The sequence below is a fragment of the Tubulanus polymorphus genome, chromosome 2 (assembly GCF_964204645.1).
Source record: "Tubulanus polymorphus chromosome 2, tnTubPoly1.2, whole genome shotgun sequence".
Classification (NCBI taxonomy): Eukaryota; Metazoa; Nemertea; class Palaeonemertea; order Tubulaniformes; family Tubulanidae; genus Tubulanus; species Tubulanus polymorphus.
The window spans coordinates 2,921,627-2,938,694 of NC_134026.1; the positions used below are offsets into that span (position 1 = coordinate 2,921,627).

Sequence of the window (17,068 nt, forward strand, 5' to 3'; positions counted from 1 at the left end):
ATCAGTATCAGTAATTACTGGGTTTGAACCTGGGACACCCCTGTACATCCTCTATTCAGCATCAGTACCACTCTGAACCAGTATCATTTATTACTGTGTTCGAACCTGGGACACCCCTGTTCATCCTTTATCCATCACGACCACTCTGAATCACAGTAATTGATGGGTTTGAACCAAGGACATCCCTGTACATCCTCTATTCAGCATCAGGACCACTCTGAATCAGTATCAGTAATTACTGGGTTCGAACCTGGGACACCCCTGTACATCCTCCATTCAGCATCAGGACCACTCTGAATCAGTATCAGTAATTACTGGGTTTGAACCTGGGACACCCCTGTACATCCTCTATTCAGCATCAGTACCACTCTGAACCAGTATCATTAATTACTGTGTTCGAACCTGGGACACCCCTGTTCATCCTTTATCCATCACGACCACTCTGAATCACAGTAATTGATGGGTTTGAACCAAGGACATCCCTGTACATCCTCTATTCAGCATCAGGACCACTCTGAATCAGTATCAGTAATTACTGGGTTCGAACCTGGGACACCCCTGTACATCCTCCATTCAGCATCAGGACCACTCTGAATCAGCATCAGTAATTACTGGGTTTGAACCTGGGACACCCCTGTACATTCTCTATTCAGCATCAGAATCACTCTGAATCAGTATCAGTAATTACTGGGTTTGAACCCGGGACACCCCCGTACATCCTCTATTCAGCATCAGAACCACTCTCAATCAGCAGCAGTAATTACTGGATTCGAACCCGGGACACCCCTGTGCATCCTCTATTCAGCATCAGGACCACTCTGAACCAGTATCAGTAATTACTGGGTTCGAACCTTAGAGACGATCAGGAGGTCATCGGCTACATTTACCGAGAGCATGAAGAAAATAAAAACAATGATTTTTACAAGAGAAACACAAATCTCATGTAATTAATCATGTAATGTTAACACCAAAAGAAGGATACTGGGTGCCCCTTTTACAGGCAAAGTTAACTATTCAGGACTCTGCTTCTGTATATAAAAATCAAACCGATCATCAGTGGAAATATCAAATTAGCGGGTGGTGAAATATATATGCCGTCACAAAATATTCCCGAAGGGCACTTAAATTTTAGACCGTACGAACAATGTATTGGGCAATACGGTCTGGATCCGCCCCTGATGGCTATAGTGACAATCAAAAAGATTGCTAATTTCGTAATTACTCTTCGGCAGCTCAACACTCGCTTCTAACAGGTCTACAAGTGTCAGTGTGCAGTTAAAATTGTAAGCTGTATTGCCAATATTCGATTATCATGTTTTCCGGACATTCTCGTCTCCGCACAATGTTGGTGGGAATATTGGTTTGAAAAAAGAGGTGGATTGCAAGATAACAAAAAACGACTGACTGGTGAACTAACAAAGTTCAGACAGAGTAGCTAAACAGAATTTCAATCATATTTATTCTCATACAACAATTATACAAAATGGCAGGTTTGTGCTCGAGGTATTATAACGTAAGCTCCTCAAACACGTGGACTGTATTTCAAAAACAGTCCAACCATGGACGTATAAACTATAAACTAGAGTTTATACATCCATAGTCCAACCATAGACTCTAAAACAGAAACGTCTATGGCCTACAACCATGGACTCTCGAGTCCATGGCTCCCCGCACTAAAACCAGAGATAAACCTGGCCAAATACTCTGGAAAGCGTAGGATTAAGTAATCAATCTGATTTACATTTTTACATCATTTTATTTTCACATATCATATTATTAACTTTTAGCTTATTTTCTCAAATTTTAATAGTAATTTTAATTCTTTTTCTATGAATGAAATTGTAATAACTCTAAACCACAAAAGTAACATGTAAAGTATTTCGAAGTTTTAATATACAATACATCTCCACTACTACTGATTTTATACAATTTGCATCAATAGGAAAATAACAAAAATACACAAAGAATTAAAAACTTTTATCCATAAAACACAGAAAATTGAACTAGTCTGAAAGTCTAAGATTATGAATTTGACAATTCATGAGGTCAATATAACCGACACTTTGTTATATTTCATGAAATATGAACCTATCATGTCAACTTTTCAAATGACATTTGATTATCAAGAAAAAGCTCAACTAGATTCGATACGACCTTAATTCAGCGTTTTAAGAACAATTGACATGAACATTTCGTTTTTGATTTTAAACAGTCTTTGATTTAATTTTCAATAACATTATTTTAAAAGATAACTAGAGTTTTGCCACCTTTGCCTTGTCTTTCAGAGATTTTCAGACATGATCAAATTGGTTATTTTCTCAAATGTTACATTTAATGCAAAGTATTTTGGAGGCATTCTCTTCTATGCATTCAGCAAGATAAATCGAGTATATAAATATTTTTCAACTGCCAATTTGAACACAGCTAGGTCAATTACTAATAACTTATTGCTTAGATATCTACGATTAAGTTAGATTCAAGAATTTTTTGAGGTGCTTCTCGTGCAGATATTTCAGGACCCATATAGACATTGTTAAGCCATGATTTTAGAGTCCATATATAGCTAGCACAATTTACTGATTAATACTGTTCATATATCCTCATTAATCAAGAGAATGCTCCTCTATTTTGCTCCTCCATTTTCCATAAGGACCTTAATATAAATAGTATTTTATGAACCACTGAAAAGCACCACAGTGAAAAAGTTGCAATACACGTAACTGAACAATTGAAAAGTTTTAACGTTTTTTTATGAATGACGAACATGTATGTCGTTTTTCTAATGAGTTATTCAAAAACAGTTCAGAATAAAAACATGAATACATTACACCTACAAATTCCCTCACACTCTGGAGAGCGTAAGGTTAACTAATTAATCTTACTTATTACAAGAAAACTAAAAACATTGCCAAATTTTCCTTGTCTTTAAGAGATTTCTTCAAACATTATCAACTAGCTTATTTCACAAATGTTACATTTGAAATAAAGCAGGGTCCGATCTATGCACTAGTTCAATTGCCCGGGACAAGTATGTTTTCATTAGGGCATGTAGGTAATCATTATCGCTCATCCACCGGGCTTGTGTAATTCTATATCTCAAAGCTTTTATCCCACTCGATGCAAGGGATGATTGTGTCACAATCGGACTGCTCATGTAGGGCACGTTGAGGGGGCAAGCGTTAAACCGATAATCAAAACAAAGCTAGGACGGTGGACCAATTAGCACTGCATCCACAAGTTATCCTCTATTTTCGACAGGGCCTTAATTAAATCAGTTTTTTATGAACCACTGATAAGCACCACAGTGAAATTGTTGCTATAAAACTTAACAACTGAAAAGTTTTAACATGAATGATGAAAATGTACATTGTTTTATTCACACAACAATAATATCTTAATCGAGGAATCATTAAGCAAGTTCCTAATTTACAAACACGTGAACTGTATTACAATAACAGTCTCTTACATAAAGCGTTAAAACTAGAGATGAAACATACTGATTCACTCCAGAAATCTTGGAGTATCAATTGATCATTCTTAATTTCTTTTTCGTATACATTACTTTCACTTGAAAACTAGAATTTTGCCAACTTTGCCCCGACTTAAAGATTTTCAAGCACCTTGGCATTAAATACTAACTATTCTGACGTTTTTTCTTCCAGTTTCGAAAACATCAACATAATTATACGATCGGTAACTAATCGATAACAAAAATAACTTAAGTTTATAGCTGTTTTAAATTCTTTCTAAAAAGTAAAATGTATGTACATGATTTTAGATAGTAAGTCTGCCCCGTAAGTCTACCCCAGTATAACAATAAACAGTCACAGCAGTGATTGAGCGCAGCTAGTTCTAAGGACGGGTCGATCTTTCATCACAATTATTCAAAGCATTCTATCATATCAGTTATTTTTTTAAGTGTATTCGATTTAGTTAAGGTTTATAGTTATTTGTTTTGTTTATTACAATAACTGAGTTGATAGAATGCTAAAAACAACAACAGAAAAGATCTCGGGTTTTCGCTATACTTAGGGAAGGTTGTTCGATAAATGAGCAAACCTTATTGATAAATATTTGAAAAAATGCCTTTTCATGTAAATAGAGTATTAATTTGTTGTTTGTTTCTATTGTTGCTTATTATTATATCTATTTTTTTTAAATATTATTTATTTATTTATGAACTCGTATTTTGTATTATTTACTACCTATTATTTATAATTTTTTATTTATTGGTTTTTCTTATTTATTCATGTATTTGTATTTTGTATCATGTATTATTTATACTCCTCTATTTACAACTGCAGGCATTTTTTCACAGTAAAGTTCTGGGCCCATTTTAAAAAAGCACTACTAATTCACTGCCGCTTCTTAATAATCATTATACACCCGATTTGAAGCTAAGTGATTATTCACGAGAGCCATCTCGTGATATGGATCTACCCATTACAATAAAAGAAGTTCAAACAGCTATAAACAATGTTAAAACGTTCAAAATTAGTCCTAGCTATAACTTTAGCTTTACCTCTCAGATATAAATAATGGTCTCCTTTTAGATAAAGCTTTTGCTTTCAAATACGTAGCATCGAACAGATTGATGGAGGCTCAAAGTTAAAACTCCATGTGAAAATCGACATATATGATTCATTTCTCAAATTGGTTACACGGGCCTTCGAAAATATCAATGCCATCAAATTAGTACATCTACAATTCTGCAAATACTTATTATTTGTACATAGAACGTTATGTTCTATGTTTCCTAACCGTGTGATATCTACAGGGCAAAGCCACTGTATTGACTCTGTTTAACTATGGTAAGCACAATAAAACTTACAATATCATGTTGAAACTATATCTCAGTTTAGGCGTTAACTCAACAGACCTACGACTCAAAACTAGGCGCTCGACGCGACCATACTCCTAGTGACTAACCAACTCGACTTATCTATCAACCTAAGATCGAAGACCAATATCGTGAATTAATGGAGCTTAGCTTTTATTAGACTCTAAGAAGGATATTTCTGTCACATTGCAAAACACATGACACATCTTTTTACAAACTCATTATAAAATAGTTTTCTCTATATTGAAATATTCAAACGTAGAGTTCCTTTCTCAGGCCTAAGGAACCTAATTATCTAACTAATTATCTAACTATTTTCAATATTCGACTCAACAATTATTTTCATACTCCATTCCACGCAATCAGGTAAATTTTTTAAACTATGTTACCTATCAGACTGGTCTGAAAAAGGGTGATATTAGTAAAAAAATCAATACTTTACTACAGATGTCTTTGCCGCTGCTAGATCTCAGTGTTCCTGAGATAAACCATTGTCTCTGCTGCTCCTGATAAAATGTTTTATAGAAATCAACCACTGATTGTAGAAGATTCCATCGTTGAGTGATTAATCCGTACTGGCTCCTAAACTTCTCATCTGGGCTTCTGCAGTTTTCATCAGCAAATGGGTCAATGGGTATTTGTCTACTTGTGTCTTCTTCAGGCCATTATTTCCGGGATGTAGTTTGACTGAAACAAAGTGAAGAAAGCAAAACATTTTAGACAGATTTATCATAACTTACATGTCATTTCAAATTACAAGCCACCGTGTTTTTCACTTAGTTTATATAGTAATTTCCAAAATCAGAATTAGGTTCATTGACATCAATTGCCGATTTAAACCCCAATAAATAATTACAGTAGTAGGACTAGTTCATCAATGTTTAAGCTTGGAGTAATCATTTGAAAAATTTATTACTCCAAGGTGTAAGACTAGTAAAGATAAAAGTTCTAAGATCAGCCATGTGGACAGGTAAATAGATTTCGATGATAATCACTTATCAAATGATATTCATATGAGGCCTGAAATTTCTATATACCGGTAATTTCCATCTAATGAGTTTGATTCTTCTGTGGGTTGTTCAAATCCGTAGATTTCATTCAGATGAGTAGTTGATTTTATGCTGGTCTCTTTCTTATAGTTGAAACTTAGCTGCAATGAGTAAATAAATATATCCTGTAATCACGACATTTAGAAATCATCGTAATAACTCCATGTATATCAAGTTACCTTTTATGATTGCTGGTTTCATCATCGACGAGGATCTCCTAAGTCGGTTGGTTTCTGTGCACTGTTTTCTCTAATTGGCAGATTTTTGATGAGTTGTTGACCTCAAGCTCTCGTTTGACTTTTCGAGTTGGTGTCCCTTACAAACCTACCACACCTGCTGGGAGCGATACAGCGGTTTTTTTAAAATCGGAAATCGAAGTACAGATATAGTTGCGTGATCGGCGGTCGTTTTTACAGATCTTTTTTTTTAAGTCCAAGAACATAATTGGTAATTCGGTTCCGGTTCATTCAAACAATCTTTTATTCTGCCTAATTCTGATTTTGGAAATTACTTTATTGTTGAAGATAAATTTACAATATTTGGTCTTTTTTTAATGGAACTAGTCCGAAAGTTTACAATGTTTAATAATTTTGTCTAACTTCAATTTTTTTGGTCGTTTTCATCGTTTAAATAGTCGAAGCACATATTAAGTTACTGATTGGGGTCTACTTTTTTTCTGCCTAATTTAATACATCGAGATTTGGGAAATAACTATATTTTACAATATTTGGTCTTTTTTTCATGTAACTAGTCCGAAAGTTTACAAGGTTGAATAATTTTATCTATTTTTTTTCTGCCTAATTTAATACATCGAGATTTTGGAAATAACTATATTTTACAATATTTGGTCTTTTTTTCATGTAACTAGTCCGAAAGTTTACAAGGTTGAATAATTTTATCTATTTTTTTCTGCCTAATTTGATACATCAAGATTTGGGAAATAACTATATTTTACAATATTTGGTCTTTTTTTCATGTAACTAGTCCGAAAGTTTACAAGGTTGAATAATTTTGTCTATTTTTTTCTGCCTAATTTAATACATCGAGATTTTGGAAATAACTATATTTTACAATATTTGGTCTTTTTTTCATGTAACTAGTCCGAAAGTTTACAAGGTGGGAGAATTTTGTCTAACTTTAATTTTTTTGTCATTTTCACCGTTTAAATTTGTCTAATTTTTTAAAGTTTATTGTAGTTTTTCTCGAGTATGTCTGAAATCGAAGTACATAATTGGGAAATTCGATTCCGGTTCATTCAAACTATCTTCCAATCAGTCTGAAACGGCAAGCTGAAGAAAAGAGCAGAACCTTTTGAGCAGAAAATCCTTTGGAATATCACTGATCATAATTATCATGTCAATTCATATATAAGATCAGCAACGTGGATCGATACGTAGATTTTAATAATAGTCTTAAATGATGTTTATGAAATTCAACTCATATAGTAATTCATCTATATTCTAAATATCTAAGCAATGGTTGATTATTATAGTTTAACAGCAATTCAACTAAAGCATCTATAGACATCTCTAGGAATACCAGAGTTACAACAAATTTAGTAATGCATAATCAATCTTATCAAATCGTTTTTGAACTGTTTTCTCTTCTATCTTCTTGAAATTCTTGATGTGTCTTTTATTGAAACCCAGGCCCATCATACAGTGCAAACCTGCTAGTAATATTCTGCAAAGCCTTAAAGATTCAATAAATCCCACGCACAAGAGACAGAGTTAAAACATACCCAGTATTCTTTATCTATCAATCAATATTAAATTATACAGTTGTCTTATCAACCCCTATGGTTTAGATTTGAGCACTTTTACCTTATATGAAGATGCTGAATTAGATACCTAATCAATAAGTTAATTGATAATGTCCTAGCTATAATTGAAATTGTCTCGGACAATATCTTATATGGGGCTTGAAATTTCTACACGAGAAGAATTTCAGATCCGGTACAAATTTGAATTAATCACTATTTGAACTGCTAATTTTGCATCAGAGCTTTTGATACCTAGCTTAATTAACCCAGAATCCCCCAAAACCTAACTGATTCAACAGATCCCACACACACACGTGGCCCAGTTAGACGCAGATGACATTGCGCGATACAGTCGTCTCATCCACTGTGCAATTTTGAATAAGTTTCACTTATATTCATTACATTGAATTAATTCTAATCAAATTCTAGGTATCTAAGCGAACCATTAATTAGTAATCATACTAGCTATATTTTAATTGTCAGTCGAACAATATTTATATGGAGCCTGAAAATCTACATGAGTAGAATTTCAGATGTGGTGAATTCGTCACTATTTGAATTCATCAGAAATTAAAGATAAAAAGGCATATTTTTAGTGGTAAATTAGAAATTCCCTTAGCCGAATGGCTATATAATCTTTATTTCCCTTTTACAGTACACTGTGTATAAGGATCGAAAGACCTTGTTATGACTGGACCTCCCTGGTGCAGTGCGAGTCATGATGCTGGAATATAGATTGAAGGAGAGGGGTTAGTAAAAGATAGCTATTAGCAAGAGGAATAAGACCTAAGTTTAGGATATCCTGTCAGAATAAGGCTCTCAATCTGACATACACAGTGAAATTGAAATATTCCCCCTTCCAAATTGAGGAATGTATTTGTGCACAGATTTGTTTTATCTCCCTTCGATCGGAAGTAAATCTGCGTTAAATGATTTTGGCAATATGTGTCAAAACTAATACAGCTATATGAAGACACAATAGGTTCACTAGATACAGATAAATAAATGTGCTCAGATACACATGTATCAGCTTTAAATGTCCATGGACCTGAATTAAAAATATTTTCACATAACAAATGAATTTACCTTAATTGTAGATATCTAAGTAATACGTTAATGAGTAATTCAAGCTATATTCTAATTGTCAGTTAAACGATATCTACTATGCGTCACTTGACACACAGTAATGCTTTTAGATATTATTTGAATCAGTTAGGTTTCGGTAAATTTTGGCAATATTGAAGAGCATGACCAGTCGCCGTAAGTACGGCAGTTTAAGATGCAAGTACTGATCAGTCGATGAGACTAATTCAGATGTGCTCATACATATATCAGCTATATTTAAATTGTCAGTTTAACGACATATATTATGGACCTGTAATACATATAGTTTTTGATCTTACATGAAATATTGATTGTGGAATCTTAATTATGAACATCTAAGCCATTTGTTAATGAGCAATTTGTCCTAGCTATATATATGATAATTGTCAGTTAATCAATAATCATAGCGCAAAACAAGGCACAGAGTATGGCTCTGGGGAATGATTTGAATCAATTTAAGCTTTGTTTCATTCTAGATTTGTCAAAGTGCTGAGACGTAATCATAGTTTCTAAAAGATGCACAGTCCGTAGTTTTTTCCCCATATTACACCAGATCTCGATAGAGCCCTAGACACTATTTTATACATCTTTCATTAATGCAATGGGTAAAGCAGCACATAATATATACTGTAAAGTGCCTGAATGTTTATAAATGTATCAATATACTATTCGTAAAAAAATCTATTAACTGATGATAAAGTTTAATTGATATATATCTTTACAAATAAAGCCAGCCTAAATGTATACGGGGCCCTAAAATATCTACACCAAAAAAATTTCTCATCAAACATTATAAGATATTGAATGATTGCTAATATCTAAGCGATTGGTTGATTAGTAAATTGTCCTATCTCTATATCTTGATTGTCAGTTAAACAATAGTCATATGAGGCCTGAAATATCTACGGTACATTCGAAAAATTTCAAATGTCACATAAGATAATGAATTTATCTTAATTGTACATACTTAAAAAAATCTGAATTAATAACTGACCAATCTTCATTTTAATTATCAGCCAAAGTAGGCCTATATTTATTTTTATTTTTATATTATATATATATATATATATATATATATATATATATATATATATATATATATATATATATATATATATATATATATATATATAGTGGCCTTTATTTTAAGGGACCTCACTCATTGATTTCGTCTAATAGTGTAAATATTTAAACAATCATAGCCTTAGTTATATTTCATTTTACTATATACAATATACCAGCCACAGAGCCTCAATAAAGTAGTGCGGAGATGCCGAGCTTGACCAGCGTCTCTATCCTTTCCAGTGCCTATGCATTTTGCTTCAGGTATGAAAAATCAACTTAGCTTTATGTCCCGGATTGTATGCATTCCTGTTGCTTATGCAGAATGAGGTCAAGACTGCCAGGTTCGGTTGCGGCAGGTCTTTCGGTGGTTGATTTATTCAAGGTGGAGTCTTTTGTGGTCACTTCTGGTGGGTAGATTTTAGGTTGATATCAAGCTGGGCATTTCCAGATTACGTTTAGCTGAAATGAGCAAAAGAATGATATTCTGTAGTTACACAATCCTTTCTGTATCATCCATCGTAATTTACATGTGTATCAACTTAACTTTCAATATTGCTGAGTTAAGTGTTCTTTTTTCGCCATCTTCTGTAGTCGCCTTCTACCATCTTCTTCTTCTTCTTGGGAGTCCTGAAATGAAAAAAAAGAGAAGAGCGATGAAAACCTGGTACGGAACAAAACTAATGTTCGAAAGCTTTACAGCTCTCCGTCGCCGGTCACATGCCCAGAACACCAGACAAAGAGCCAGCCAGGAATATACTGCCCTCTACACGCCCTCACACAGAACGCGAAAACCAGGATGACGACGCCTCACATTCCCCATCTAACTGCAGGATGTACTGGGCGACGTCAGTAACTGACACACCTGTAAAATTGCACGAAACACAAATAGTGCAGTACAACCAGCTTGACCGGGTTGAGATTCAGGATCTCAACTAGCACCCAAAAGCGTGACAAGAGACTTCATCCACTGACCGAGGTTGTCACAAGGACACAATGAAACTAGCACTCACAAGCCGACGAGAGACTTCATCCACTGACCGAGGTTATCACAAGGACACAATGAAAACTAGCACTCAAACTAGAAATCAAAGAGCGTGACAGTAGAATCATCCCTCAGTCAACTCAGAATACCAGAAACAAAGAGCGTGACAGTAGAATCATCCCTCATCCGGGTGGTCACAAGGACACAATGGATGCTAGTAGCGTGACAATCCAGTATAACCACTCCATTTGTATCCCGCGCAATCCCACAGATATGCCCGTCATTGACATCACTCAGCACACTTTGTAGATAGGTGGGGGCAGTGAGGCCTCGTCATCCTAGTTTGCGTGTTCCGTATGAGGGCGTGTAGAGGGCAGAATTTCCTGACCGACTCTTTGTCTGACATCCTCGACACATGACCGGCGAAGAAGAGCTGACGCTTTCGGACATTAGTTTCGTTCCAGCAAACGTTGAAATTCGACAGAGAAATCGGCCCTGAAAAATAAAACGGGTTAGAACCTGCAAAAAAGAACGGATTAAACACAGAACAGTACAGGACAGCACAGAGACACACAGTAATACACAAAACATAAAGACGTCGTTCCTCAGGAAGCAGGAACAGGAGCAGGAGCGGGAGCGCAGCGAAAATCGCCAGGAGGAGAATCCACGGTAGCATGTTCACAGTGTGAGTAAGCTGAGGTGAATGGTCTATGCTTGTGTACACCGTGGTCAGCCGGTGACGTATTCAATAGCGCGTGTCAGAATGATATCAACAACTCTGAAAACCCGCAATTGTGTCTCTATTGTTGAATGGATTTACATTTTGAGGTTCCACCGCCGGGTTGAATACGCGCCAGTAGTCAGCTGAACAATATAGTGGAGGAACTTTAATAAGGCCATGAAATAAATTACTTGATTCCCAACAGCTACTTCCGAATTTATAAGCATCCGCCTGTTTTTTTTTCTTAAATTCTAGAATAATTTATAAATTATACCGACCGATAGCACTTCCAGTACAGATTCACACCAACACAGGTCTTCCTATCATAGAAACCGCGTAAACATTTACTAATGAAATTAGTTTATTAGTCACGGACAGTTCATGCACCCCGAGATAACTACCTCACATGCACGAGGAAAGCGGTCTATTTGAGTCATTGGGGGAAAACCCACTAATACCATGTATTCACGATTATTCATCATTCATACTGTTTTTACAGAATCCCGTCAATAGACAGATTTTCAGTAAAAAAAACTCCTCGATGCAATTGAGGGGAGATATATGAGGCATTTTTAATTACTTGGAGCCAGAAAATGAACGATCATGAAATGCGGCTTGAAGGTGAACTTTTTTGGGCGCGAAAAAATTGGACAAAACGAACGTAAAGTCAAAGACACATGCTAACATTTAATATGATAGAAAACCATGCAATAAACATGTGAAGGGGCAACGGGTTGTTAATTTTCGGGTTTCAGGATCGCTAGCCCTGTTACGTTAGAGATTGTACTGAATGTCTCAATGCGTCAATATTCCCTGATACGCTACAAAAGCGGTCGTCACCGTAATAGTTATGAACGACCTACATATGTATCTACGGAGGTCAATCGCTGAATGCTGGTACTTAAGTAATTAAAAACTAATTAAAGATTAAGTAATTTTAATTACTTTGAACTTATAAGTCGTGGAGTCTCTTTTCTCTCATGGACCCCTTTCGGTGAGGCCAGTGAACCCGTTTATCCCGAGATTTTGTGGTCATTCCAAAAACCTCATTCTGTCGACACAGAAAACCGATGCCCTAATCTCGCTATTCATCCATATAAACACATAATGAAGATGATTGCTAGGCAATAAAATACTAACCTACGAGTGTTTATTGCGCACAAATAGCAACGTTTGAACTGTTTTATCACTGAAGACTGATAGTTCTTGTAGCTCGTGTACATAAGTTGTAGTGAAAATGAATCCTCTGCGAAAATCAATTTTGTTTTTTCTGATTGGAATCTTTTGTTTTGTATTGCCGAGTAACGGTAGTCTTGACAGTGTGAGTATCATGATCACTAATTTTGCATCAGATTAAACATTGTAAATATTCATATGGTTTGAATTCATATTTCTATGACATGCGAAGGGAAACTGTAAAGAATACCTCGGGAAGATACACGAATTGAAAGTGATATCACCGTTCAGCGAAACAGAAATCAAGATTTCGCTAGATATTGTAACTAGTTTGGAAGTTGACGTCCGAGCTGAAATAAGTCAAATGGATTATTTGTTTTTAGAGAAAGGTAATAATTAATTTCCGTTATATATAGTTACGTTTTGCTGATTAAGGAACCGGGTACCAACAATTCTCGGTCGATTATCTTTACAATTACGACAAGCTGATTCGAATTGTGTTACGGGTACGTGATTATCTTAGCACTTTTTTGAAAAGGTAAAGAGACGCTAGACAAAGGGAACGACCGCAAAGTGATAAAATTCAGCATCGACATCGGACCACGTAGAGATACGAAATATCCCCTGAAAATCGGAATCTATCTCAGAGGATGTTCGTCTTATGCCATCAAGATACCAGTCAACATAATGGCAGACAGTTCAGAACTGTTCGACCTAGAATTACCAAAAATAAATGCACTGTCACCACGAGTGGTTCGCATAAAACCAGGAGTTGATTTGTACCTCAATCTTGAGATGGAGGCGTACGGTAGACCACGAGAGAATGCATTTTGGTTCAAAGCCGTTTCGGCTGATGGGAAATACATTGCAGAATTACCAGATACTGGTGCCTACGTCACCGAAGGTATGCGATGTCTTTAAATCCTGGCTTATCATCTAAGATGAAAAAGATGTTGTTTTTAACGCTGATTCTTCGGCCTCGTATAAAATGCTTAATCCATGTTTTCAAATTCCTTTTTTCAAAGCGTCATCGGAACCGATTCCAACTGAAACTAATGCTGCTAATTCTAACATAAGCTATTCGTCGATACGGTCAAAAATTACGATCGACAAAAGCTCAGAATCTAGGCGTGGAGACTACTGCGCTTCTTATGCGCAGGAAATCACTAACGGTCACGGGATTGGTGACCTCCAGTATATCATTTGCTGTAAAGTGGTCGATGACGTCACGGATTTCGGCTCTGTACGTAACGTAATGATTTTTGGAATCAATGCTCGTGAATTATCAAATACCTGGTACAACGACACTTACACATTATTCAAAGGCCAAATTTCGGTGTCCAGCAATTTCAGAGATATGATCGAGATAGTTGCTGTCGGTTGGCCCACACCGTATATGAGACTTTACAAGTTATCAGCCGACGGTGATGAAATACACGTTAAACCGGATTTTCTTTACGAATATCTTTCTGATCGCGTGTTGAAATTGGCGGTAAACGAAAATACGGCAGGACAATATAGAGTTGATGTTGGATATCTTGCACCGTTGGAATCTAAAAGGTTTCAAGTAAAGCTGATCGAAATGCCTCAGTTTAACTATTATAAAGTAGTGAACGGGTCCGCGACTGTGGAGCAAATAAGGCGATCCAACTTGTAAGAGTCGAAATTGTAAACTAAGAATAGATTCGTATATTCATGGGCGTCACTAGAGGGGTCGGGGTGCGAATAACCCCCCTCTTTGAATCCATGTTCCGCATTTTTTGGTTCCAACTTTTGTTTTTTTTTTCATATTTTGGAAAAGTTTATAAATATTTTGCCTCGAAAGTTCGGAAAACGCCCTCCAAGCTCCGAATTTTAAAAATTAAGACTTAAAACATTCAAGCGCTTTTGAGGATTCAGAAATGTTCGTCTACGCTTCGACGGATGATGTGCTATAAGAATGGCATAGTTCCGCTTCTTTTAATTCTAGCCCTCCTTAAAAAAATCCTGGTGACGCCCCTGATGACGTCTAGACTGTATGTTCATGTAAGAATATCATAGAAATATTCGTGATATGCACGCACCGACGTATTATTATAATCTGATCAAACAAAACAAAAGATGAAATTATTGGTTTTCTTTTTGATATCCCAGAACATTTCATTGCATGTAACGCATTATTGAACTGCAAAGAGAAGAATCAGATCGTAATTTAAAATCCTCCTAAAGATTTATGCAAACGTAACTATTTAGTCAATCGCCTTTACAAAATAGCGAAGAATCAACCCAGTATTTCTACGGGCATTTTCAAGGATGGTGTGAGTCTCCGAGGCGTAAGCTTGAAATTTTGCCATCATTCTAGAAAAAAATATCATTATTTCGGCTCAGGAAACATGCATTGTGATATCGCATTCATTTTACACCCGTAAATGCAAACGCCATACGAGGTTGATTGCTATAATAACTGCGTACTAATAACACAATTACTAAACTACTCAACTACGATAGATTACTGTTTTTTGTTTTTCTATCGGATATAAGGGCTGATATATTAGTCTAGCTTGAGTGCGAATCACACGCATATATAATAAGAATGAAGCCTCAGTGCAAAATGATTTTGCTGTTTTTGATTGTAATTTTTTGTCCTGTATTCGCGAGTTACGGTAGTCCTGACAGTGTAAGTACATGTTCATACTAGTGAATTACGTTTACATAGTAATATATTCAATTGGAAGGTTTACATATGTTTTCCTATTTCGCAAAGGGAAACTGCAAAGAAAATCTGGGCAAGATACACGAATTGAAAGTGATATCACCGTTAAACCAAACAGAAATCAAAATTTCGCTAGATATTGTAACTAGTTTGGAAGTCGATGTCAGAGCTGAAATTAGTGAAATGGAATTATTATTCTTAGAGAAAGGTAATAATAACAAATTGACTTTATAGTCATGGTTTTCTGACTAAGGTATGAATAAGTCTTGGTCGATTATCTTCCCAATCACGAGTCGATTCGAACTTTTATAACGTGTACCGTTTTTGTGATTGTTTACAAAGGTAAAGAGACGCTAAACAAAGGGAACAACCGCATAGTGATAAAATTTAGCATCGACATTGGACCAAATAGACATCCGCTCTATCATCCGCAAATTGGGATCTATCTCAGAGGATGTTCCTCTTATGCCATCAAGATACCAATCAACATAATGGCAGACAGTTCAGAATTGTTCGACTTAGAATTACCAAAAATAAAAGCACTGTCACCACGAGTGGTTCGCATAAAACCAGGAGTTGATATGGAACTGAATCTTGAGATGGAGGCGTACGGTAGACAAGGACACAATGCACGTTGGTTTAAACCTTTTTCGGCCGATGGAAATTATGTTTATGGGTTACCGGAAAGTATGTTTTACAGTGAAGGTAAAACTTCTTATAGTAAATTAAGTAAAATATTTTCTTTTAATGCAGATTTCATACTCCGACGCAAAATGCTTAAACCATGTTTTTAACAATTTTTTTTCAAAGCCTCATCGGAACGAATTCGAACTGAAACTAACGCTGCTAATTCTACCGTGAGCTATATGTCGATACGGTCAAAACTTAAAATCGAAAGAAATTCAGAATTTAAGCGTGGAGACTACTGCGCTGGTTATGCGCAGCACATCGCTAACACTTACGGAATTAGTAAACTTGATTTCGTCGTTTGCTCTGAAGTGGTCGATGACGTCACGGATTTCGGCTGTGTACGTAACATAATCATACACGGACTCAATGCCCGCGAACAATTAAATACCTGGTACAACGACACTTACACATTATTCAAAGGCCAAATTCCGGTGTCCAGCAATTTCAGAGATATGATCGAGATAGTTGCTGTCGGTTGGCCCACACCGTATATGAGACTTTACAAGTTATCAGCCGACGGTGATGAAATACAAGTTAAACCGGATTTTCTTTACGAATATTTTTCGGATCGCGTGTTGAAATTGGCGGTAAACGAAAATACGGCAGGACATTATAGAGTTGACGTTGGATATCTTGCACCGGTAGAGTCTAAAAGGTTTCAAGTAAAGCTGATCGAAATGCCCGAGTTTGATAAACCAATGTGCTGTAATATGACAATGTTACGGTCCAAAATGGAACATATAATGGAATTGATGCATGTATCATAATATATACACGTCTCTCTCTCTCTAATCATACCCAATGTCATAAATGTTTTTATGATATGCTCGCGTGCATCACAATCTAATCATGATAAAATCAAACACAAGAAATTAATGTTTTCTTTTTGAAGTTCCAGAATCTCCATCGAACTGCTGACAGACAAAAAAACAGATCGTAATCAAAAATCCTCCAAATCCATATGCATAAGCGCTACTGTCAAAAACA

At 35.8% G+C, this 17,068-nt stretch overlaps 1 protein-coding gene and 1 long non-coding RNA gene across 2 annotated transcripts; one reads left to right on the top strand and one right to left on the bottom strand.

Annotated features, from left to right (window-relative positions):
• Positions 1-4,969: 4,969 nt before the first annotated feature.
• Positions 4,970-6,696, bottom strand: LOC141900564 (uncharacterized). The gene is made up of 3 exons (XR_012618723.1): positions 6,069-6,696; positions 5,878-5,990; positions 4,970-5,527 (listed from the first exon to the last, which is right to left on the bottom strand). It is a non-coding gene; the product is annotated as an uncharacterized LOC141900564 (long non-coding RNA).
• Positions 6,697-15,962: 9,266 nt separating this feature from the next.
• On the top strand, positions 15,963-16,851 carry LOC141900730 (uncharacterized). The gene is made up of 2 exons (XM_074787751.1): positions 15,963-16,096; positions 16,202-16,851. The coding sequence occupies exons 1-2, from the start codon at positions 15,973-15,975 to the stop codon at positions 16,846-16,848; spliced, it is 771 nt and encodes a 256-aa protein (XP_074643852.1). The 5' UTR covers positions 15,963-15,972; the 3' UTR covers positions 16,849-16,851.
• The last annotated feature ends 217 nt before the right edge of the window (positions 16,852-17,068 follow it).